Here is a 26,594-nt window from a genome sequence, read left to right on the forward strand (position 1 = left end):
GATTAGCGCTACTAGCGGTCTAGCGGCTTTTAGCGATCAGCTGTTAAGCGGCTTATCAGCGGAACAGCTGATAAGCGGCTTAGCGGCTTAGGAAAGGGGGGGGGGAGCGAAAAAAAAACCCGTGGGAACTCGCAAGATTTTTCCGTCTTGCGAAGCAACCCCATAGAGAAATTCGTTTAGCGAAGCACCTCCAAAACGGAAAACCCTCCGTCTTGCGAGGCGTTTTCCGTCTTGCGAGGCGTTCGTCTTGCGGGGCACCACTGTAGCTCTGTTCTTCTCCCTCTGTCCTTTTGTTATGAAGTACTTTGTATCACATGAGACAATTTAAACCTTGTCAGATATGCCTGGGAGACTTTAGCTTAAAATTGCTGATAGCCAAAAGGGGCCTGGGCATGACTCCAGACTGAGCCGCTGATTCCTGTCTGACTCTGGGCAAGTCTCTTGACCTTCGTATGTTTTGGTCAGTCCAGCTATAATATTGAACTAAATTGCTGCAGGTGGGTCCCCCCCTTTCTCAGACACAATGGATATGTTTTGCTAGATTTCATGGGAAAATTAGTTGCTGCAGATATGAAACTTGGTGATATGGACTTGCTGCAGAGTGCAATACAAGATACGAAATGGTTTTCGGCCCTGAGTATATGTATATGTAAATGAGTATGTGTAGATTGTAGACTCCTCAGAGCAGAAGCTTTTCCTTTTAAAATTTTGGCATGCTCCACAGCGCATTGATGGTGCTGTGTAGATAAAGCAAAGATAAAGAATCATATTTGCATGTTGCAAAAAGGCAGCACCCGGGGCCTGGCTCTTGGGTGCATTTATCATATTGCAGAATATTAGAACCTGCAATAGCAATGGCTTTAATGCAACCTTGGGACTCTTTTAACAAAATACCGTATTTTTCGCCCCATAGGGCGCACCGGCCCATAGGGCACACCTAGTTTTTTCGGGGGGGGGGGGGATAAAGAAAAAATTTTCCCCGACCCTAGCCCCCAGAACAGGCTGCTATCTGCAAGCCTAGGGAGCCCGGTGGGAAGTCGCGCCGGTCTCCCCAGGTTTGCGGATATCTGCCTGAAGCCCAGGGTGCGCCCCAGGCTTCAGGATGCAGGCAGCTCTCCGCAAGCCTTGGGAGAGCTGCGTGACTTCGCGCCGGGCTCCCACGGCTTGCGGATATCATCCTGAAGCCTGGAGAGCGAGAGGCGTCCGTGCGCACCGACCCCTCTCGCTCTCCAGGCTTCAGCGAAAGCCTGCATTCGCCCCATAGGACACACACACATTTCCCCTTCATTTTTGGAGGGGAAAAAGTGCATCCTATAGGGTGAAAAATACGGTACTATTAGATTAGGGTGGCCATGTGTCCTGCTTTAGAGAAGAGCTCTCTGTTTGATGGGCTGCAAAAAGGCAGTCCTTTATGGGAAGGATGATCTGAAGAAAAAGACTTAAGAAGGGGGAGCAGAGCAGGAGCCTCAAATGTGCTCATCAGTCGTCAGCTGCTGGGCCAGAAGGAGGGCAGAAAGGGGGGGGGGGTTGGAATTCGCTGCATGTGGACCAAGCATCAAACTGGCCTAAACTCTGCTTTGTCTGCTCTGTTTGCAGTGACTTTCTGCAGATATCCCCAATAACATGTTTTGTGTGTTTTGTTCTTAGAATTTTATTTTTGAATTTGTTTGAATATTATTTGATGAGCAACTGTCAGCATCAACATTTGATCTCAGCTTCCTACAAATTGGGTACTTCTGATTCATTAACTTCTATCTCATTGATACACTGTAGAGGTGATTGTGTTTGTCATTGACCACCATTAACATTCATTGTTTTATTGTTAACAGTTGTCTCACTTTTTTGCCCCCTGATCAGAAAGTTCCCTCATTTTCATACATCCTGATGTGCATCTATATTCATTAACCAAAAATATAATTATTGACAAAAAGTTGGCTTTACTTGTTTTTGTGAGTGGTAAATTGTGTGTCTGATGCATATATACTGTATTTCTAATAACATACCGGTAATTACATTATTTCCTAAAACATAATAGATGGTTAATTTTCCTATCATCCTGTTTATGCTGCTTATTTTTTATTATTAATCCATGCAAAAATACAAATTGTGTTTTTTGTTCCTTTTTCCTTGGCAAAGTGTTTGAGTTTGTGTGGGACTCTAAAGCACGCCCTGCAGGCTATGCCTTGAGCAATCTGAACTGGAGGGGGGTGAGGTGGGCTACCCCATTGGCTTGGCAATATACTAACTAGCTGACAAGGGAAAAATGACAGAGAGCAGTAACTGAGGGTGAGGGCAGCGGTCCATAGCCTCCTTCTGCTCACTGCTGCTTGGGTGTAGCAAGGGTTTTTGTTTGGGGGGGGGTGTCAGCTGAACTTTTTTTAGGGGATCCATCAAAGTGGCTGAGCTTTTTTAGGAGATTCCCCTCCCCCAAGTTGTTGAGCATTTTGGGGGATATCAAAAAGAGGACATTAAAGGGGCAGGCTTTGGTTGGGGGTGTCAGGCTTCTTCTGGGGGGGGGGGTACCGCTCTTGGCTAGGCACATGCACTGGAGAAGACAATAACTCTGAAGCAAGAAGCATACTTCAGTAGGCAATTACTGGCTCACTGACAATAGCATTATTTTTGTAACACTAAAAGACCAGATCAGGAAGAGTTAAAAATAACAGGGTGCGAACTGAAGTGAAATGGCATTGAGACTGTAGAATCTTAATCCAAACTGGTACCAAGAACTGGATCACATATCTAGTAACAGTCTCTACACAGATTAGATGTATTTCATTCTATTTAGTAATCATTTCTACTGTAGCACCTAGACACATACATTCACATATGCAAATTTAATGTAAACTCTGTCCTGTTTCTGGGAATGTATTCTCTCTTGGCATTGTGTAAGTGGCAATACTAACTGCAGTTGTTTTTTAAAATGATGTTGATGATGATGCACTTTTCAGCTCGTGGATCCTTTGTGGGCAGGATCTTTTTTGCCCTTTGTCTCCTCTTGGGTTTATTATTCATCCAGTCAAGCACGGTGTCCTGTTTCAGTGTTACATAAATAATTGCACCAAAGGAATGGACTTAAGAGAAGCAGCCACTGAATGAATGTGAGATGAGTGAAAGCATATTGGCTGAAGGCCTCCAGAGCCTGGGAAACCTGCAGTGGGATATGTTTAAAGTTTTGTTTGTGCTGTTGAATGCAATCTTGCAAAGGGTAAAATAACAAAAGAAACCAATGTGGCTGAAATGAGGAGACAAAGGGCCAAATGGTGGCAATTAAGAGAACGAGAAAATGGGGAAGGTTATAAAAACAAGCCAGATTATTTGCACAATGGGGAAAGGAGGAAAAGTGAGTAATGGCAACAGTGGTTGAGGCATGGTCAATTTAAAAGCAAATATCATTAAAATGTAGAGGCCTGGCACAGCATTCAGCAGTGCACCCTGGGGACCTAAGTGTACTGTCAGTTGCAATTATGGGGAAACCAGATATTCCATGGATCTTTAGTTTTCATGCATGCCCACATAAAAACCAAGAACCACCATTCTAGAGGAGACCACATACTTTGTGTGTATATGTTACAGATTGAATCCAGAGGTTCTCCCGGCAATGCAGGTGTGGGATTTGGTACTGCAGCAGCAGGCTCCATAGGGCGCAACTTCTTAGATAGGAACGTGTCTTGGAAGATGACAAAACTACAATCTGTAATAGGGTGTGAATATGTTTAAAATGTTCATAGCCGTTTAGAGTAGTTGATGGCCACCTGGTGGTATGTGGGCTGAGTCTTGCCCCCCGTACTGGCTGCATTTCAGCCTCCCTACCCTTCCGTATCTGTGCAAGGGAGGAAACTCCCATCTCTCTGGGTGGGCATGCACGATGGAATAACCACCCTCCTCAGTGTTTGAGGGACAAAAACTGAAGCAGAGGTTGTGGTAGTTCATTAGCAAGGACATGTCTTTCTGCAGGGTACAAAGTGCCAAAGTATATGACTTCCCAAGTTGATCTTATTGTCCGGTCTCGCCTCAAAAAATGAGGCTGCCATAGTCTGGTCTCATTAAAGCACCAAATATCAAACAAAATAAGAGCTAAAGCTAGTTGAGCTTCAAGCTTTTGGAAGCTGGCCTCTTCTTCCTTCCCCTTCCCCCTTCCCCAGCCTTGTTTGTTATTCTCTGCAGAGGGCATTATCAAGAGCTTACTAAAGGGTGGAAGTATTTGTGAAGCACAAAACTCTCAGCCTGCATCTGCAAGCTATCACCCTCAAAAGCACAGCCAAGAATCAATAGTGTGTTGTGTTCAAGACAATTACTATAAGCTAAACTTTAAACAAATGCATGGTTCATAAAAGTGAGGTTTATTAAAAACTTTGCAGAGAGCCATCTCTCATTGTGAAGAATGGAGTCAATTATGGCAGTGTTTTTTTTGTCTGAGAATAAGCCTCCTAGCTGTATCTGTGTATTTGACTTGACAAGAACAGGGAGTTTCTTCGCAGGGACAATTCAAGCTGCTGCAAGGTTTGGCTGCTTGTCCAAACTTTTTCCAGAAAGTGTTCCTTCCTAATACACTGATTAAATAGTCGGGGGGGGGCCACTAGGGGGTGCATTGGAAGATGGCTGACAATACCATCTCTCCGACCCACACGGGGTAATTAATAGGCTGTTATGGGAGTAGGCAGCCTCCCTTGTTGCCCCAAGGAAATGGGGAACACTGCCCTTGCCTGCTGTGCCCATAAATCACCCCCTAATTCGAAAGAAGGGGGTGAGGGCCCTAGGCAGAATGCCCCCGTGTGGACCTCGGCTCTCCTGGACGCTGTCTCTGATCGCGCACTAGTTGCAGCAATTTGGAATAATTAATTACAAAAGAAGCAAATGCACATATTTCAAGTGAAGAAGGGGAGTGAAGTCTGCTAATTTAAGTGACCTCTGCGAAAGAAGACGACAGGTTGGAGAAACAGGAATATTTTACGATGAAGATACACCAAAGGCTGGGTATGTTGACAACGGGGCTGAATGGGGGGGGGGGAACCTTTTTTACTTTCCTTCTATGTGATTTACAAGAACCCCTCCTCATTAGAATCGTCAGTTGAACTGACCCAAGCAGGATGATTAAGGTCTGTGTGGAGATAAACTTTAACCAAAAGTATGCTTTATGGAGACCGAGAAGCAATAAGAGCTTTTGGGAATGGCGCAGCAATTAATTTGGAGTCGCCATCTTGCCAAAGGTTTTATAGCCGGGAGGAAGAACGGACTTGTTGTTAGACTGCATTCCTAGTGAATCTCCTCAGAGGTTTTGAGAAAGATGGCAGATTGGTGAAGATTAATGACGCTAAGACTGTTTTGATGTATGGAAGTGATGCTATATGGAATACGTCTGGATATGGCTACTGGATTAAAAAAATATATCCACGCAGGATTACAAACTGTTCTAACCAGCTTGCGGAGACTATCAGAGGTCACAAAGAGAAAGGAAAAATATATGAGAATAACAACAAGAGATGTGGAAAAATAATAAGAAAGGACTGGATAGTAGTGTGAACATCATAAGGTTAGATTTGTGGACATTAAAACAGCAGCAAGAAGCAAGAAGTTGATTGGATCCCCTTCGGAACTTGAAATATGGGTACCCCCAACAAAAATTTAAAATTCGGCTGTGTAATTTGGAATTTATGTAATTTGGTTTGATTTGATGTGATTGGTCGGTTAATAAAAAAATATTCATAAAAAAAGATTAAATAGTCAGCTGATAGGAGGTCAGTGTGCTACAAGCACTGTCCGCATAGCTTGTCTTTTTAAGTCCTTACTGACTGACATTATTTTGTTGGTGAAATCAGTCTATGATAACTTTCATTTCAACTCCTCTGTGAGTGCCGCTGTGTACTTCATGAAGAAATAAAATAAAATAGTGACTTCTACACTTTCCCACACTTCAGGATAAATCACAAGAAAATCACATGAGTAAAACACATTAGATACATGCACAGCACATGCATTTTGGCATGAGTCTGCCACACGGTTATGTCAGGTTTCAAGGGTGCCTTCCTTTATCCAAGGAAGTTCAACCTCTTACCAAAACACTTAGCCTGGAAAGCCTGGTTCTGGGTGCAGCAGAGTCTCAACAAGCCAAGGTCACACACAGATAATCATTCTAAGTCCAAAACAAGTTGAGGAAACACTTTCAAGGTCAAGGTCTCAGATTGTTCAGCAAAGGGGAGCAGCAGGACCAAGGAGCCAGAGGCTGGTGTTGTTTCCAGCAACTGGAAAGATCTATCCTCTGCCTGTGCTACCTTTTTGAACCAAAACAGTGTTGACTGCCAAGGTGATTTTCAAAATCTAATTGAGTTGGGGAATTTTAGTTTTGAAAATTTGCAGTCCTGAAAGCTGGTATGTTTTAACTTATTCTTGGCTTCTCTTGCTTGTTTTTGTGTTATTTATATCATAATGGCCATTGATTACAAACAGTAAAAATCTGACTGACTGGTATCACAGTAAGTAAAAGGTCTGGAGGCTATCTATTCAATTTTCTAAATGAAAATTTAAAAACCCCCTCAAGGATGTAGCCTTGAATACCCCTCCCTTTAAATTTAGCCCCCTCTCACTGTAAGTTGGGGAAGCTGGAATTACATGGGGATAGCTCTCCTTCCTCCTTCTGACATAATGTCTTCAAAATGGGATCTGATGGATCCCAGGCTCATGAGGGCTTACTGTCAGAGAGCAAAAGCTGAGCCACTCCTACAGATCATTTCCTGCCTTTCCATTCAGAAAGGGGACATGTGTGAAACACTCCCCATCGTCTTGCTGATGTGCTCCTTGTTTGACTAGTGCTTTTTTCCTTTCCCTTGCAAGGGAGAGCTCTTGAGTTTAAAATATTTAAAGCTATGAGTTTTGTAAGGCTCTTGCTTTTGTACTGTGGTCCTTGTTCTAAAAATAACAAGAAATGTCAGCCTTTTGGGTTTAGTTCTGCTTGCTTACTATAAGTATGCCTGTACATTGAATGCTTCTATTATTATGGATAGTTACACAAGGGATTTAAACCTTAGTTCTGATGGGAAACTTTGGACAAGCCTTTCCTTGATATCCAGAATGATATTTAGTCTAGATTTTTGGGAATTATATAGCATGAAGATACTGAAGAAAAAATGCTGTATAGTGTGACAGTAGAGCTTAAACGATTAGTGTTGCATGAGAAGAGAATGAGAAGTTTTTTCATCACCTTCCTTACTCATTTTCATTGGAAAGTGCCTGTAGGGGCCTGTGTAAACTGCAAACAGTTTTGTTACGATTTAAATGTCATGACTTTCATTACAGCTTGCAGTTGCAGGGAGTCTTTTTCAGTCTGGGGCAGCATTCTGGGGGTCATATGCCAGCCTGCAGAGCAATGGATGTGACTCTCACCTTTTTACCTTCAAGTCACACAGAAGTAAGATGTAGGCATCTCGGCACCTCTCCATCCAGGCAAGCAAGAAGCACCATCAGAATTCAAGGACACATTCCCTCATATTTGCATAGGGATGTCTTTAGTTTTAAAACTCATTTTAGCCATTGTGGGGCAAACTCTGAGGGGCTGCTGGGTACCACTGTGAGTCAGTTAGATTTACATTACTGTATTATTTTTTTAGTGGCCAGGTGGGAAAAAAGAGAGAACAAATCTTTAGTCAAATTGTTCCACTGATGGCAATGGGAAGTGCAGTACTCATTGCCTGAGGGCCTAGCTGGCAGCTTGCCACCACCTGCTCCCCGGTAATTTATCAGAGCTCCGGATGCACTGTTATTACTGTCCTTGTGCAAGTTTATTGGAATGCAGCCCGAGAAGCCTGATGGTGAATCTAACCTTGTACAATGTGCTTCTTTCCAGTGCCATAGCCTCCATCTTGAGAGCCTGGTTAGACCAGTGCTCTGAAGACTTCCAAGAGCCACCCCATTACTTTTGTTTGAGAAAACTTTTGGATTATCTGACTCGGGTCATGCCGGGCTCGGACCCAGAAAGAAGGGCACGACACCTGTTGGAGCAGTTTCAGAAGCAAGAGCTGGTGAAAAACAGTAAGTATTATCCTGGAATGTTACAAATAAATAATTACATGCTGCATATGTTTGGACAGCTTTGGGATCAATAGGATTACAGTGGCCAAGAGGATTGTATACTTTGCACTATATGCTTAGTGAATCTAAGTTATCTGCTGTTGTTCAATGAGAGGTAGGAACTCAATTGGAGAATAGCCCTCGACCCAAGGCATCCTGGATTTTGAAGAAGCACCAACTCTGGACAAAAGGGAGAAATGAGCAAAGAGGAAGGCATGTTTGGCAAATCCTCACCATGATCAACTCCCACCTGGAAACCAGTGTCCCCCACTGTGGAAGGATGTGTGGATCCAGAATTGGACTCCACGGTCACTTACGGACTCACTGCTAAGACTGTGTTAATGTACAACTACTTTACTCTGCCATAAGTGTCACCAAAGAAGAAGGAACTCAAGCATTCACCACCAAGTCATTTGCCTTGTGTTCCTTCAACATTGAAAATTATAAACACCAGTTCAAAATTCCATGCTGGAGATGTTGGCATGTAGGTAAAGGTAAGGTAAAGGACCCCTGGATGGTTAAGTCTAGTCAAAGGCAACTGTGGGGTGGGGTGCTCATCTCACTTTCAGGGCGAGGGAGCCGGCGTTTGTTCACAGACAGCTTTCCAGGTCATGTGGCCAGCAGGACTAAAGCACTTCTGGCAACAGGACACCGTGGTGAGTGCCAGAGTGTACAGAAATGCTGTTTACCTTCCCGCTGCAGTGGGTACCTATCTACTTGCTTTTGAACTAGCAGGAGCTGGGACAGAGCAACGGGAGCTCACCCCATCATGGGGATTCAAACTGCCAACCTTTCGATGTGGCAGGCCCAAGAGGCTCAGTGGTTTAGACCACAGCGACCGTTGACTCAATGCACAGATTTTTCACTTCTGAAAGAGCCTTCTAATGTTACTTTCCTGTGATCAAGCCAGCTTTTTTCAGCGACGGCATTTGTGTCATGAAACGTCTTTCCTTAGCTGCTGTCATGACAAAGGAAGTGTCAGTGGTTGTTTTTTCCTATCTGAGTGGTGCATTGGTAACAGCCAAGGACAAAGGGAAAATTTATGTTACCAGGTCAAAGGGCCCACTGGAACAATTGTGAATAGTAGTGACACTGGAATGCTATGCACTGTGACAAGCCTGACAAATAGCCTTCCCCATCTCCCGAGACAGAAGGTTTCCTATGGGCAAAAATTAGCATTGCTAGAAGGCTATTGAAACCTGTGCAATGAACGTAAGCATTTCAGTGACCGGCTTTCGCAGAAAGGCGGCAGGAAGTGGACAGGAAGCGACAATGGAAGATAAGAAAACAATACAATAAGGATCAGCTCTTCTGAGCCCCTTTAAACCTCACCTACTTGAATGTTCCAGAAATTATGACCAAATTACGCTGTTAATCAGCTGTGGCGCCAAATTGCTATTATCCATTTATTATCCTTTTTATTTTTATTTTTTTAAGGCTGACTGCATCATACCTAAATGGTTCTTCTCATCAGAAATTCCAGAGCCTACAAGTGTTGCTAATTTGTGTCTAATTATGTTCTTTTCTGGATCTGGTTCCAGCGGATCAAACAAAGGAAGTCTAAATACCAAGGTCTATAATTAGATATTCACAGGCTGAGCAATGGTTCCCACAGAACCTCCTAGGTACAGAAGCCTTGTCTCTAATTTCCCCATGAAAAGATTTAGTAAGCATTTCTCAGCTGAGCTGCAGATGTTTCAGGGAGGACAATCCATCCAGATATTGACACTTAAAGGAATAATATTGTTAGAAAAGTAACAATAAAATATGAGTGCCAATAGTTTGAGGGAAAGATTGAAGCTGCTTGTGGTGTTGTTGTTGTTGTTTTTATTAGATGGTTGTGCTTCTATCACAAAACAGAGGCAATGGCACACTCCCACCATTGTGCATAACTGGAACTCATTTATTTAATGATACACGTTTCTAAAATATTAGAAGAGACTGTCAGCTTAGGCAGTCTATGCAACACAGGCCAGGCTCCAAATCTATGTGCAACTAATTCTTGGGGTGGGGGCCTTTCAAAATATTAGTTTTCCTTGAACAGCGGCCCCCAGTCCCTCGCCACATGATGTGCTGCTTCTGAAATTGAGGGGAGTTTCCCAAGCAGCTTGTGATGGGATGTGGGTGTAGATGGAGGGGGGGGTGATGGTTAAAGCTATTCAAAGGAGGGAGGGGAGGAAGTTTTAAATTCCACTGGGTTTGGGCAAGTGTTGGGCCAAATAGCTTGCTTGATGCTGGTCATGGGCTCCAACAATTCTCATGGTTGGACCTTTTTAGGATCTTTTTTGCCTCTTGCCCTGGAACTTCAGGGCTGGTACTTCAAGTAAGACATTCTGCACATTGACCCACCTGAACAAGGTTTACTCAACTCTGAGAGGTGAATGAAGCATAGAACCAACCGCGATGGAAATTGTTTGGAGACGGGGGGGTGGGGGGTGGTTCTGTGAGAGGAGGTGGGGTGCTGAGGGATAGATGTTCCTACCCCACAATATAGAATTACACTAAGAGCCTTTTTGTCCTTTACCATTTTCACACGTTTGCAGGTGTGTTCTGCAACATGTTAGTGATACAATAATAGTGGATTAGTGATAGATTTATACCAAATCAACTACCATTATCCCTGACCACTGGTCCTGTTAGCTAGGGATGGTGGGAGTTGTAGTCCCAAAACATCTGGAGGGCCGAGTTTGCCTATGCCTGTACTGTACTAAACCATCCACACATCATTCCGCTTTATTAGTCTGCAATACATCTCATGGCTGTCTAGAAGGGCACTCTTGCACTGTACTGCAACAAAAAGTGGGACAAAAATAACCTTGGAAAATTTGTAGTATAAAAAAGACTTACAGCGTTATTATGAATATAAAATCAGAAAAGTTCATGTTTAAATGCTTTTCACTTGTTTCAGACTTTTAAAATGTTGTGTTTTAAAGTGTTGTGACCTGTTCTTAGGACCTTAGGGTGGGTAAATTAATAATAATAGTAATATCGGTTGAAAGAAGAGTGGGATCAAAATGTGATAAATAAATAACATGATCAGTTCCTATAGTTAACCTCTTCTGAAATATATGGCTTAGAGGCAAGGATTTACTGAATCTCCACCCTCTCTGAAATGATTTTTTGGACTTAACAGAAGAAAGTCTGTTTTCTTCTGGCCCAAGTCCATTTTAGTAAGATAATGTGTCCTTAGTGCAGGAGATTCCTAGCCCTTCTGTCACAATCTTTTATCTGCCCTTCTGATGTTCAGGCTCCCCATGAGATTCTCCTGCTTCAACATAAGGTGGAGGTCATCATTATTATTTTGTAGCATGCTGTGCCAAACGGCTCAGGGCTATGCTGGAGATGTAAGAGGCTATGTTTGGTTCACTTATTACAGTGGACCAATACAATCCACATTCCCAAATGTATTTACAAATTAGAACATAAATCCCAGTTGGACTGTGGCCTTCTCTCAATTTTGCAGTGCACCTTTTAATGTGCAAGAAAGTGTTCACAAAAAAATGTATTTTCCAGAAAGAAGCCTGGAAAAATGAGTATTTTATGTAAAAGTGCATACAAATTGTGAACAATTTAACTGTGGACTTTTCATGCATTCTTTCCAAATATCATTAAAGCAGAATCCTTTTGCCTACAATTGGTTCTGGACTTTTCTTTCCCATTCTCTCTTTCAGTTATTGAAACCTTATGCTTGCTTTTTGTCTCCGTATATACTCAGCATAACAGGGTCCCAGCTTCCTTTGGGCCTCCATATAAGAGGTTTAGTAGGTGATGTTTTGCTGTATCTCACAGTATTATTATATTCTGGACAGATGGGATTCATGACACCTTTGCCCTTGAAGAAAAAATGGAGATGAGTGGATCAGAAGAGTTCTCTTCTTTCCCAGAAGACCTTGTGGCAGAGCAGCTAACCTACATGGATGCTGTAAGTATAACATATGCTTCAGAACGTGATTCTGAAATGTGTGCTGTGGAGAAGGCACAAATTCCTGCTGGACTCATCCCAGGCTACACTGTTAGATCAGGAAGGAGATGGTTCCTAATCTGTTCCCACAACTTGGGACAGCTGTGCTTTCTCATTGTGTTGTCTTGTGCTGGTGGGTGGGACCCAATAAGGTCAATTCCTCAATCATCAAAGGCTTTTACCATCCGGTGGTTCCTTTTCTTGTAGCCTTTGACCCCTTAGACCTAATTGCAAGCACTGGCCGTTTTCCTTCTTTGGACTGAAGACAATTCTGAGCCCTTCACTTGCTTACTAAAATGCAGGTAGAATTGGTCCTTAGTGAACTTGACCTCATGGGGAAGTGGGCTCTTAGATTACTTCCAATTACATGTCTGCCATGTTGTTTTGTGTGTGCTGAGATGGCTTTATTGTTTGCAATTGTCAGAGCCTAAACAACTTTGCCCTCCAAATTTTCCTCAGGGTCCTCTGTGAGTTTTGTTGGTGAATACTCTCCGAATGTCTGACTATTATTTGGTACATTAAAAAAAAATGCTCAGCAACAGCATTAGACATTCAAATTTTTTGCAGTAGCAGTCAACACCTGTCAGGGTCCATCAGGACAAGTGCAATTGGCATGCTATAGGTAAATTTCAATGTCAAATTTTGATTCCAGTCTTCAGATATCTATCTTCTATATTAAAATTTCAACATAATTTTTTTTTACTTTCTGTAACTGAAAATATGCAGGGAGTCAATTTTATTTCTTTATTTCTTTGCAAAAATTCATTTTTGTTCTATTTTTCTAGTTAAATGGTAAAGCAAGTACTGTAAATGGGATAGCTTAGCTGGTAGAGTATGATATTCTTAATCTCACAGATTGTAGGTACAAGCCTCACGTTGGGCAAAAGAGTCCTGAATTTTAGAGGGTTGGACGACTTTGTAATATTCATCTTGCATCGTGTTCATAGACATAAAGTTGTACTAGGTTACTAGCAGTGGAGGGCATTAGTCCACTATTCCCCCCCCCCATCCTCAGTCTGGCCAGCCCCTGCCAGCCTGCCTTCTCCCTTGCAGCCACTCCAGGGGCACCGGCACTGGCTGCCATATTCATAGAATCATAGAATCATAGAGTTGGAAGAGACCACAAGGGCCATCGAGTCCAACCCCCTGCCAAGCAGGAAACACCATCAGAGCACTCCTGACATATGGTTGTCAAGCCTCTGCTTAAAGACCTCCAAAGAAGGAGACTCCACCACACTCCTTGGCAGCAAATTCCACTGTCAAACAGCTCTTACTGTCAGGAAGTTCTTCCTAATGTTTAGGTGGAATCTTCTTTCTTGTAGTTTGGATCCATTGCTCCATGTCCGCTTCTCTGGAGCAGCAGAAACAACCTTTCTCCCTCCTCTATGTGACATCCTTTTATATATTTGAACATGGCTATCATATCACCCCTTAACCTCCTCTTCTCCAGGCTAGACATGCCCAGCTCCCTTAGCCGTTCCTCATAAGGCATCGTTTCCAGGCCTTTGACCATTTTGGTTGTCCTCCTCTGGACACGTTCCAGTTTGTCAGTATCCTTCTTGAACTGTGGTGCCCAGAACTGGACACAGTACTCCAGGTGAGGTCTGACCAGAGCAGAATACAGTGGCACTATTACTTCCCTTGATCTAGATGCTATACTCCTATTGATGCAGCCCAGAATTGCATTGGCTTTTTTAGCTGCCGCGTCACACTGTTGGCTCATGTCAAGCTTGTGGTCAACCAAGCCTCCTAGATCCTTTTCACATGTACTGCTCTCAAGCCAGGTGTCACCCATCTTGTATTTGTGCCTCTCATTTTTTTTGCCCAAGTGCAATACTTTACATTTCTCCCTGTTAAAATTCATTTTGTTTGTTTTGGCCCAGTTCTCTAATCTGTCAAGGTCGTTTTGAAGTGTGATCCTGTCCTCTGGGGTGTTAGCCACCCCTCCCAGTTTGGTGTCATCTGCAAATTTGATCAGGATGCCCTTGAGTCCATCATCCAAGTCGTTGATAAAGATGTTGAATAAGACCGGGCCCAAGACAGAACCCTGTGGCACCCCACTAGTCACTCTTCTCCAGGATGAAGAGGAACCATTGATGAGCACCCTTTGGGTTCGGTCAGTCAGCCAGTTACAAATCCACTGAGTGGTAGCATAGTCAAGACCGCATTTTACCAGCTTCTTTACAAGAATATCATGGGGCACCTTGTCAAATGCCTTGCTGAAATCAAGGTAGGCTACATCCACTGCGTTCCCTTCATCTACCAGGCTTGTAATTCTGTCAAAAAACGAGATCAGGTTAGTCTGACATGACTTATTTTTCAGAAATCCATGCTGACTATTGGTGATCACAGCATTCCTTTCTAGGTGCTCACAGACTGTTTGCTTAATGATCTGCTCCAGAATCTTCCCTGGTATTGATGTCAGACTGACTGGGCGGTAATTATTTGGGTCCTCTCTTTTCCCCTTTTTGAAAATAGGGACAACATTTGCCCTCCTCCAGTCTGCCGGGACTTCGCCTGTTCTCCAGGAATTCTCAAAGATGACTGCCAGTGGTTCTGAGATCACATCTGCCAGTTCTTTTAATACTCTTGGATGCAGTTCATCTGGCCCTGGAGACTTGAATACATATTCCTCCTCCTTGGTCTCAGTGCTTCCATCATAGCACTTAGCTGGGAGGAGAATGGGGACAAAATGAGCACATTGGCTCTGGCTACGCCTTTGGTGGCCTTCCTGACTTCTGCCCTGCCAGCTGCAATGGATACCAGCTCCTGTGGGTTACAAGTTGCCCATGAACTGGAAGCAAAAAAGTACAGTGGTACCTCGGGTTAAGAACTTAATTCGTTCCGGAGGTCCGTACTTAACCTCAAACTGTTCTTAACCTGAAGCACCACTTTAGCTAATGGTTCCTCCTGCTGCTGCCGCGCCGCCGGAGCACAATTTCTGTTCTTATCCTGAAGCAAAGTTCTTAACCTGAAGCACTATTTTTGGGTTAGTGGAGTCTGTAACCTGAAGCGTATGTAACTTGAAGCGTATGTAACCCAAGGTACCACTGTAATCGAAATAGCTGCAAAATACCGTATTGGCCCAGATATAAGCTGCACCCGAATATAAGCCGCACCTTTAAAATTCAAGGGGGGGGGGGAGGCAATACCCAAATACAAGCTGCTCCCTTAAAATTCTGCAGGCACTCACACCCGTTTTACCGTATGTCTGTTTCAGCAGCGATACCATAAAAGCCAATTTTTGTGAGGTTGCTAATTTAAACCGCACTTTAACTTTTCACAGTCGGAATTGGGGGGGGGGAGGGTGGCTTACATTTGGGCCAATACGGTAATACAGGTATGCCACAGCATATTAACAGATGATAGCTAAATTCAAACATAATATAAAACCATAGTTTGAGCTTCCAAAGCAGCAGACCATAATTAGGAGCTGTTTGTCACCTGGAAATAGATGTTTGCTTCCTTCCTTTGGTACTGTTGTACTTCTGACTAATGAATGAGCCCTCAATAGATGACCAAACTCAATAGATGACCTAATTCTACTCATGTATGGCCAATTGAAAGCATCAAAATGTTTATGAAAGCAGACTGGTAGAAGTCTGGTCTGCTTCTGCAGGTTCGAAATACTTATCTGATTCCATACCAAAGCAATTTGGCCATCCACTTCTCAGTGCTGGTGGACGGAATGAAAATGGTACATAAAATTCCAGCTGTTGAACTATTGTTTAATTCAGTGTTTCCCAACCTTGTGCCTCCAGCTGTTTTTGAACTACAACTCCCATCATCCCTGACTAGCAAGACCAGTGGCAAGGGATGATGGGAATTGTAGTCCAAAAACAGCTGGAGGCACAAGGTTGGGAAACACTGGTTTAATTGATAGCAGATAGGACCCAGCTTGGCATTTAGATTCCAGATTTACTTTTTGGAATGTTTAGAAAATGTAGCTTGTTTCCCTAATAATGGAGTAATTCAGACAAAAATGGCTGAGAAAAAAAATAAAAATAAGACTGAATGTGGTAAACCAAACTGATTTTCCCACTGCTAAAGAGTCAAACTTCTTTCTAAACTGAACAGTGTCTTATCTCTCCATTAGTGGGAAATGCTGCTCCAAACAAAGGTTTGGGTGTATACATAATTCCTGGAATTGCATAATTGAACCCCCATTGTCACTTTGCCATGGCAGAAAAGCTGTTTAAAGCCAAGGAAGTGAACCTCTTTCAGCCACAGTGCTACTACATTCTATTGTGTGCAACATTTTTTGTGTGGGTACACGTGGTGGTGGTGGGTGGAGCAGTGAATGTGATCCTTTCCTACTGTCAAGAGGGTGTGTCAAGAGTGTTTGTCAGGAATAAATCACACAGAGTGAAGTTATTTATTAGAAGAAACAAGGTCAACTCAAGAACGCCAGAGTCTTCTCTGTAGGTCTTGCCCCTATGAGGCAGCCTTCCCACAGCTGCCTAAATCTGCTCCTCCCGCGGGTCCTTCCCAAGCAGCCTGAGACTAGCCAACGCACCTGTCCCTGCTCCTCCCTCTTCATACTTCATCTGGTCCTGGGAGACCAGGGGGGAGGGGAGCTTGTTGCCACAGGATGGGGAGACCCCCCCTGGCTTCTTCACCAGCCTGACTCCTCCTCTCCTGCCTCTGCCTTTGATTCTGGACTTGCCACAGCCTCTCCCTGCTCACTAAACCCTGTGTTCAGCTTTGCAGATGTTCATTTCAGTGATGATTATGAATAATATTGTGCTGATAATATGTATTTTGTGTTGTTGTAGAAACTGTTTAAAAGAGTGGTGCCCCATCACTGCTTGGGCTGCATCTGGTCTCAGAGGGATAAGAAGGAGAACAAGCACTTGGCCCCCACCATCAGAGCCACCATTGCCCAGTTCAATTCGGTGACCAAATGTGTTGTCAGGACCATCTTGAATGGAAAAGAGTTGAAAACACAACAGCGAGCCAAGATCATAGAGAAATGGATCAATATTGCACATGTAAATATGCATTTTGTACAAACTGTCTCCCCGGGAAAAGGAAATAATCTGTCTTCATTATGGGAAACATCAGTGCCATGGATCTTTTGCTTTAATATTTTCATTAATGCTAAGCAAATGGGTTTTTTTTTTTGTTCTTCTACTCTAGGGTAGCTTTGGAAGTTGTAGTAGTAGTAGTAGTAATAGTAGTTAATATTCACATTTCTGTTTGTCCGTCCTTTCCCTGTTCATCAAAGGCATCCCATATGGTTACCCCATGCCATCCCAAAGCCACCACCTAAGTCTATATGGCGAGACTATAAATGACAGTATGCTAGCCATCAAGGGAAGTGCGCTGAATTAGCATTTGTCAGCCAAATTTGCTTTTTGGGTAGCTTTTTGGGTTCCATGCTTTTCCATGCCCAGAAACTTCTATTTAATGATGAAGAGTGTGGTGTGACTTAAAAGTAACACGAAAGCCTCCACAGGAAACAGTGATGTGAATATGTTTTTGAATAAATACTCTTTAGTTCTCTTCAGCTTGGTCATAGAGGCCCACTTTTACTAATCTTATAACTGAAAGAGCTGGAAACTATTAAACTGACTCAACACCATTGCCACACACACACCAAAAGTTAAAAGTGAAGAAAACAAGAACAAGGTGCCAAAATCTACATTAAAGCTTATTTTTAGATGCTGGAAAGGGCCAGGGAAACACACTCTCTCTCCTTAAAGTGCTCAATATTTGTTCAGGTGGTTTTAGCAGTAAGAATTTACAGCAGCTGCCATATCCTAAAACAGGAAATCACCCATCGGTGTGTAATAATTGATATTTAACCCTCTTCTGTTTCTTAACCACCTCTTCTGCAGGAATGTAGGATCCTGAAGAATTTTTCCTCCTTGAGGGCCATTGTTTCAGCACTACAATCAAATTCCATCTATCGGTTAAAGAAGAGCTGGGCATGTGTCGCAAAGTAAGACTTTCCCACCTCTTCTTTGCAATGGAGAGCAACCTTGTTAATTGTTGTTGATCTTGCTGCTTCAGGTGTGCGGGTCTCATGCCCAGTTCCTCCACAGTTGATTAGAGGGTCCTGGAGGAGGCGACAGTGTGTGAGAGGCAAAGTTGTCCAATAGCCTCAAGAACAGTCCTCCTAATTATGCAGATTAGTGAAAATGCCTAGCCTAGAAATCTCTATAGGGAGAATATTGCCCTCTGCAGGCTGGCTAGTTAGGACAAGGAAGCTCCCTTGCATAATGTGGTCAGTTTCCTGCAGTTCCTTCCCCTGACCAGAGTTGGGAGATGGTGGCATACAAGCTGAACCCCGATCTGACATCCCTCCAGTCCCCAGATTGAGAAAGGGAATAGGCAAGACCTTCAAATATCTGTGGCTGGTACCTGTAAGTTTCCCCCTGTGGTCACATAGCAGCTGTAACGGTTGAGGATCTTCATCAGGAAAAGTTCATGGAGAGCAGGATTAACCCACACACCCTTCACACAACAGTGTGCTATGAATTGGAGCCCATCCCCAGTGGGTGCTATTACAAACTTTTAAGAAAACAGGAGACAATCTGTGGTCACAAATCTTTCACAGCCATCTCCTTTTGTGTCCCAAGTCCAGCCACGGGCTCAGGTTCTGACAAGACAACAGTAGCACCACAGTCTAATCTCAACACGTTTAGCTTTTAATTTGTTTTGGGATATCTGAAAACCTCAGTTTTCAATCAGTTTCTTTTCTGCACAGGGACAGGATGTTGATGTTTGAGGAACTGTCAGAAATTTTCTCGGATCACGACAACTATTTGACAAGCCGGGAGTTGCTAATGCGGGTGAGAAGTAGTGGATATCTCAGTGGTGCATTAAAACACTGCTTTTTAAAACCTTGTGAGCACTGCTCTCAGCTCCCCCGCCCCCCCCGCTAAAATGTACAAATGTGATGGGCTCCACTTGGATCAAAATGGAGCCAGACCTCTGATATTTACCATCATAAAGGTCAGAGAGTGGCTGTTAATCTGTGACCATGGGGAAAGCCAACAACAAAATCTGAAATGTGACTGATTTGGGATAACTAATCCCTTAAAGGGGATGGTCTGAGTTTTCTATTCTATTCAACTGAGATGGGATGGAAGATATTGACAAGCACCCAGAAACCATGGAAAGCCAGTGGAATATTCAGAGATATGTACCATAGGAAAACTCATATGCAAAGGTTGACAAAATATGGATGTGTAAACTAATGCTTGGAAGCCTTAGTGAGCTATTTTATGAATATGTTTTTTCTTTTAATATCAGAAACCTGTTGGAAAGACAGTAAACATTTAGATAGATGGAAAATCTATGGAGAAAAAGCTGCATTGGCAGAAGTGTTACTCTACATGTCAACAAGAGTATTGAGTACAATAAATTAAAAACTTTAGGAGGAACAAAACTAATTGCAAAATCACTGTGTCTAGAAATACCTATTCAAATAAGAAATTGAGTACTTAAAACATGCACACATAACACAGCCCAAGCTCTGAGAACAATTTTGAGCTTGATGTGGAGGCAGAATGTGAAAATATTAACTAGGTAAATGTGCATACAGATCATGGCAAAGAGACAGCTTTTTTTGATATGATAATTATACCTTGCAACAGTTAGCTATAGAGCTTATAATAGAAGTGGCGACCCATAAATTAATATTGAGTTGTGCCCAGAATCTGGAAATGTTAAGTGTCACCAGAATGCTTGGAAATAGTGATCACAGTACTGAAGTTCAGTTTATAATGAATAGAAAATTGCCCAGGAAAGCCAGCAAAGTTTCATTTAATTTCAGTGGAAGGAAATTCACAAAAATGAGAGGCTTCATTAAAATAAAGTTGAAGGAGAGAGGGGGTTGGACTAAATGACCCTCAGAGTCCCTTCCAACGCCACAATACTAGGATTCTATGACATGTTTGTAAGTTATTTAAACTTTAATTTATACCATGGATTAGAGAAGGTGTGGAACCATCCTAAGGATAACAACATAGTTACATAATAGTGTGAAGGAAGCCATAAAAATTGTGGTGTGCGGTGAATTCAGATGAATCATGAAACAAAATGGGGCATTTTTAAGGGGTTCTGGGCTTGTTCAAGGCACCCTGAACTAAAGCAGGGGTCTGAAGCACTTAGTGGTACTTTGGATGTTAACTGGATGTTAAATTGGATGTTAAAAAAATGCTACAGACAAGGATCTGCTAAAAGCAAAACTAATGTATGCAAGCTTATCATATAATGAAAACTGGGTGAGTTAGAAGAGCTCCATTGTGAATGAAGTAGAGAAGCTAAATGAATTATTTGCTCCAATATCCATTGTGGGAGATGTTGGAGAAAGACCCACATCTGAACCTTTGTTTTCAGGGAGGGCATCTGAGAAGCAGTGTCAGGTTGCTGATCCCCACAACTGCACATCAAAGCAGCCTAGGGAACAATGGCAATAGGTTAATCAGCCTGTGCCAGAAGTCCAAAAAGTGTTGTGAAATATGGCTTCCATTCATACAGTTATTGGGAAAGTGCTCTCCAGGGCTGCAGTTGCTGGAATGTAAAAGCAAGCATTTTCATTTCCTGACTGTCTCCTTGTTAGTCAGCAGACCAGAGATATTAGTCATCATATCCCAGTGCAAGTGTACAAGAAACTGGTGCTTTTTCTTAATACAGCATTATATAATAGGGGAGATGTTTATTAGAACATATTTTAAAGTAAGTTAGGAACAAGATGTTTAAGAAGAGAGAAAATGTTAAGTGTTTAGAAGTGAGAAAGTTGTAGTCCAGATGTGTTTGACTTGGAGAAGATGGGGGATTGGCAGGACTCATGAACTGGCCTATAAATATTTTGCAAACAAGCTTATGGCATTTTGGAACATTTTCCTTCACAATGCCAGGAAACAAAGATTTTTGAACCTCTTTCTTTCACTTTTTTTCCAGCAGTAAGCAATGTTTTCTGGACTTGAGAGAACAGTACATAAGTTTGCAATTAGTATGAGAAATGTTTGCAAACCTGTTTCGTAGCCTCTTTCGTTACTTGCCCTTTTCACACTACAGGAAGGAACGTCTAAATTTGCAAATTTGGACAGCAGCGTGAAAGAGAACCAGAAGAGAACTCAGAGGAGGCTTCAACTGCAGAAAGATATGGTGAGCCTTCTCCCTTTCATTTTCTCTATGAGATAATCATAATATTAAGAAATTAAGATTTAGAGCAGAAGGTGCCCTTTTCTGAAGAATATAAAAATAGAGCAATTGCAAAAACAGTCTTGGAAATCTCCTAGTCCTGATGCGAATATAATGGTTTGGGTTTAGATGAAATTGAAAACCAGTGTTTTCATTTCATGAATGAGCCTTCCCATGTGAGCCTTGGGCTCACATGCATTCTGTCCTGTTTCTTCCTCTTCCATGCCTGGGAGAAGATTGAAACCTCCTGCTTTTAAACCACAGCTCCCTGTGACATCAGAGCTCAGGGAAATGTGGTTGATTTAAGCTGCAATTTGAGAGCAAGCCAGGATTGGAAACCATCCCCTTGGGAAACTAGTATTTTGTTTAAAACAAATAAATTAACATAAGCCTCAGAAGTTAAAACATATACTCTGGGACCAAGATTATTTTATAGTACAGTACATTTAAAATCTGATGTGGGAGGAGGCATTGATCACAGTCAGCTTACTATTTGGAAACTCGGCTCTTGCCTTTTAGGTCTTCAGGCAGTTGGTATTTTGCTGTATTGCAGAGGTTCTCAACCTATAATCTGTGCAACCTTGGGTTCCTGCAAAGCTTATCAGGTGATCTTCATGAAAAGATGTAGAATGGTTGACAAGCTTCCTTGGAATAGAGCTTTTCAGCCACTACACTCCAATCATTACCTCGGCCATTGGCTGGAGCTGTTGGGAGTTGGAGTCCAACAGTATCTGAATGGCCATAGATTCCCCACTGCTGTCTTGGGTAGACGTAAAGGGAAAAGCTTGTAATGTGCAGCCAGGTTCTAAGAGGGCAGGAAGGTTCCCATGAGGTTCCTATGAGTAGGCACTCAAAGCCTTGAAGGGCTTGGAATTGGACCCACAAACCAATTGGTAGCTGCTGAGGCTGAGGAAGGATGGCTGACTTGTTTCTGCTGTCATCCTGTGCAGGGTGTGATGCAAGGCACTGTTCCTTATCTTGGTACTTTTCTGACTGACCTGACAATGCTTGACACAGCTCTTCAGGACTACGTGGAGGTAGGTTACACAACAGGCCCACCAGCCTGCTTTCTGAACGTGATTCCTAATAGCTGTGTGGGTTTCATTATAACAATCACAGGGCGGGGGGGGCGGGGAGAGAAATGCTAGAAGCAGAGGCAAGTGGAATCTTTATTAGGAAATAATTGGATATTGCTATCAAATGGAATTTAAAGTGGGGAGTTCTCCCAACTATACTCTACATCAAAAATGTAGTTTTTTTCAAAACAGGTGGGAAGGAATATGGGTGTCCTGGATTATATGTAAATTACTTAGTTGGAATACTCTTGTGAAATATTATTCTGAATAATAATACTCATTCTGAATAATAGAAATACTCAGGAGCCAATTCACATGGATAATTGTCCTCACCTGAGCATTGCAGGCTGTGGGATCCCACCTGGAATCCTGCAGCCAGTCTCCGTTCATATGAAGGCGGTGTTTGTGAGAACCAGCATCTCCACACAGAGCACGGCGGCCCAACTATTCCTACCAAGTGGGCTGCAATAGTACTTCAATCCAGAACCCGTAGGTTGCACACTGCCATGTCACGTGAGGGTGCAGTGGAGTGAGCCCCACATTTAATGGCTCCTCCCCAGCCCTCATGCTGCCTCCCCAAAGCCTACTAAGTAGGCACCAGGCACCAGGTGTGATGCTCTGGCAGGATCGTAGAGGTCTCCCACCTCCTTTCCAAAGCTGGGAAAGCACTAATTAGGCTTTGGGAAGAAGGAGGGAGGACTCCAGGACCCTGTCCCAGCCCTCATGCCTCCCTCCCCAGCTTTGGGAAGGCAGAGCAACAGGGTCAAATGTTGGGCCTCCTGTTGAACTGCCCTGACATAGGAGCTTTACCAGTAGTGTAATGGAGGGAGGGTGCAGCTCCAGGACTTTTCTTCAGAGCAGTGACTATGATATTGTCCACAGAACCACCAGGCTAGCTCAGGGTCAAGCGACTGAAGGAGGTGACGACAAGACTTTCAGTTGGTGGCAGATTGGAGTAGCCAGTATGGTGCCCTCTTCCCGTAGCCCCAGGGATGATGGGAGTTGTAGTCCAACCATATCTGGAGGGCTTGAAAGATTAGTCCTTTTGAAAAGCAAGGAAAAGATGTGATCCTATGGCAAAATACATTTGAAAGCAGCTATTTTACTGTTAAAAACTGTATAATTATTAAATTGAGAACATATAGACAAATGGATTTTGAAACTAATCCTTCCTCTCTCTGTTTCTTGCAGGGAGGGCTAATAAATTTTGAAAAGAGAAGGCGGGTAAGTTTGCTTTTTCTTTACTGTGTTCCCTGGCTGATCTGCACCTCATCCTCTTTTTGGCTTCAGAGGCAGGCAGGAGGTGACACAACTAGATAAACTTGCAAATGGAACTGCAAGGCAGCCTTCAGGGGACATCAGACACAGCTGCGAAACTTCCTCCTAATCCAAACCTTTGAAAGCAATTGAGTGCTCCCCCCCCACTCCACTCTGTTCTGATTAGCTACACAAAGAAAAATCTCTTCAGATGCTTCCTATAAATTAAGTTTTGCTGTGTTAGGAAGACATCACTGAAGATATTCAGGGCACGCGTAACATAAAAAAACAAAAACAAAAAACAGTATTTGGAGGGGGGGTGTTCCAGTGCTTAAAGTGGATTTTGGATTATTGTATTTAAATTAGTTTTGGCTCTCTGCTTGCACCTCGCTTCTGCCCTGCTTGGAGCTAAGGATCATCCCTCTTGCTTTGTAGCTCCAGTGTTGGGGGGAAGGCCTGGAGGAAGCTTGTAGTGCTTGCCAGAGCCTGGCTGACCCCTCGTAAAACCCCACATACACTGTACAGCACTTCAGCATAGCCTATGCAGCACAGAGTGCCCCCTTAGGTCCATTCATTTTGTTGAAGCAGCAGAGTGTGGGCACCTTTCAAAACCAGGCTGCATGCTATTGCAGGTGAATCTGTGTTGTGCCATCTTTTAACTTCTCTGATTGTCCTGTAGTTTTCTGCCACTCTGGTCTGTTAGCAACTCTGTGTTTAACTTTGTTCCCTTATTAATAGTCTAATTATTTTATTTCCTTTTTCAGGAGTTTGAAGTGATTGCTCAGATTAAGCTCTTACAATCTTCCTGCAATAGTTACTGCATGACTTCAGACAGAAAATTCATTCAGTGGTTTAAGAAACAGCGGCATTTAACAGAGGAAGAAAGGTGAGGTGAAACATTTCTATATGGTAGATTCCTCTCCCCATCCATCTCTCTCTCTCTCTCTCTCTCTCTCTCTCTCTCTCTCTCTCGTGTGTGTGTGTGTGTGTGTGTGTGTGTGGTGTTCCCATCCATCATAAAAGATAGCAGAACAAATATATGTTTGTAAAACACTGGTGAAAGTACATGGCAATGTGAGAACTTGGAAATGTGCATACATGGTACTTGTCTGGCTCTGATATTCATATATTTGTAAGGGACGCAGGTGGCGCTGTGATCTAACCCACTGAGCCTCTTGGGCTTGCCGATTGGAAGGTCAGCAGTTCAAATCCCCGTGACGGGGTGAGCTCCCATTGCTTTACCCCAGTTCCTGCCAACCTTCAGTTTGAAAGCACACCTGTGCAAGTAGATAAATAGGTACCGCTGTGGCAGGAAAGTAAACGGCATTTCCATGCGCTCTGGTTTCCATTACGGTGTTCCGTTGCACCAGAAGCGGTTTAGTCATGCTGGCCACATGACCCGGAAAGCTGTCTCCCTTGGCCTGAAAGCGAGATGAGCGCCATAACCCCATAGTCAAATACAACGGGACTTAACCATCCAGGGGTCTTTTACCTTTACCTTTTTTACCTTATATTGGTAAGAGGAGTGTACTTGTACTCCCATTTCACCAAGTGGAAATATTCCAGGGGTAGCACTACTGGGTTTAGTCTGGATGAAAGAGCACTAGAGCCTTATAGTGGCTTTGTAATTTGTTTTATTTGCAAGCAAGCAAACAAAACGTATTCAAAGTAGTGATGGAGGACGATTTTGTTCACTCTGCATTTTAAAGTGAACTAGCCATATTCATACCTCCTAGACCAATACACAAATCAGATTGTAGTCAAAATAAATTTAAACAAACAAACAAACAAACAAACAAACAAAAACAAATAAATTGTCCAGTAGCACCTTAGAGACCAGCTAAATTTGTTCCAGGTATAAGCTTTTGTGTGCATGCACTCTTCTTCAGATACACTGAAACAGAAGTCACCAGACCCTTGTATAACAGTCATCAACAGGTTTACCATACCCATTGAGTCAATCACCCATCTCCTACTACCCTTCTGATAAAAACCCCACCCAACCCTCCCACTATATATATAAGGGTCTGGAGACTTCTGTTTCAGTCTATCATGCACACGAAAGCTTACACCAAGAACAAACTTAGTTGGTCTCTAAGATGCTACTGGACAATTTTTTAATTTATTTTTTTTATTTATTTTGACTGCGTCAGACCAGCATGGCTCCCTACCTGAATCTAGATCAGATTGTAATTATTGTTGGATGTTACAATACAGTTCTCAGCTCAAAGAATATGACACTTGAAATTGTTGTTCTTTATAAGAACTAAATCATATTTTAGGATAAATAAATAAAATAGTATTTAAATAAGGATTTTCTTACAGATTTTTTAAAAATCAGATTGATGCAAAAATGGAATGGAACAGACTTATCAATGAACATATGCAAAATATGCTATGGACTGGAAGTAAGAATGATCCAGCCATCTGTAATTGGAAACCAGTAGATTCTTCTGCATCAGGCAACAAAGCTGCTCATATTGCACTAGTTTATTAGAGATAAACTTATGCAGCTGCTGCAAGGCTGCACTTCCACCTCTTTCTCCATCTACTGTGAATGTGGCTCCAAACCTTTTCTGCTCCTCCCTCTAGTTTGGAGTAGTGTTACCATCTAAAGGGTAGATTCTAAGCCATCAGGACACATTAACATTCCTTTGTTAATTCTGAAATGGCTCACTAAAGTAAAATCTGCAGTTTTTTACTATTAGCCAACAGTCATCTGAGCCAAGGATGGCCAGCCAGCACCTATGACAACTTACAACCCATGTATAACATGTGGCTTAGCTACTGCGGAGACGACCTTTTCTTCTTATTACTCCCTGTGTTCCTTTTAGCTTTGCTCACATGTAGTTTTCCTCCCCCCCCCCTTCGTGCCATTTTTTTAAATTTAGATTGCGAGCCTACAAGTAGGGACTTGTTTACTTTTATCTGTGTATGGTACAGTATCTAGTAAGTTTTAGATACTATTTTATAAACTCATCCAATAATGTCTGTGGTGTGCATGGGTACCCAGACTGGTCCTGATCTCTTCCTGATACCTGCCTGTGCTCATTCACATGTTATCTTGATCAGCTACATAG

The 26,594-nt window shown here is 42.8% G+C and overlaps 1 protein-coding gene across 4 annotated transcripts in view; it reads left to right on the forward strand.

Annotated features, from left to right (window-relative positions):
- Positions 1-26,594, forward strand: part of RGL1 (ral guanine nucleotide dissociation stimulator like 1) — a 142,635-nt gene that overhangs the window by 105,044 nt on the left and 10,997 nt on the right. For all 4 annotated transcript variants that reach the window (XM_081867314.1, XM_081867316.1, XM_081867315.1 and 1 more), the window contains 9 exons: positions 7,841-8,025; positions 11,874-11,986; positions 16,801-17,016; positions 17,866-17,969; positions 18,738-18,822; positions 21,056-21,145; positions 22,132-22,218; positions 23,449-23,481; positions 24,279-24,400. In XM_081867314.1, coding sequence (XP_081723440.1) covers positions 7,841-8,025; positions 11,874-11,986; positions 16,801-17,016; positions 17,866-17,969; positions 18,738-18,822; positions 21,056-21,145; positions 22,132-22,218; positions 23,449-23,481; positions 24,279-24,400 — 1,035 coding nt within the window. The remainder of the gene's footprint in view (positions 1-7,840; positions 8,026-11,873; positions 11,987-16,800; positions 17,017-17,865; positions 17,970-18,737; positions 18,823-21,055; positions 21,146-22,131; positions 22,219-23,448; positions 23,482-24,278; positions 24,401-26,594) is intronic.

Source organism: Podarcis erhardii (genome assembly GCF_964252035.2).
Source record: "Podarcis erhardii genome assembly, chromosome: 6".
Lineage (NCBI taxonomy): Eukaryota > Metazoa > Chordata > Lepidosauria > Squamata > Lacertidae > Podarcis > Podarcis erhardii.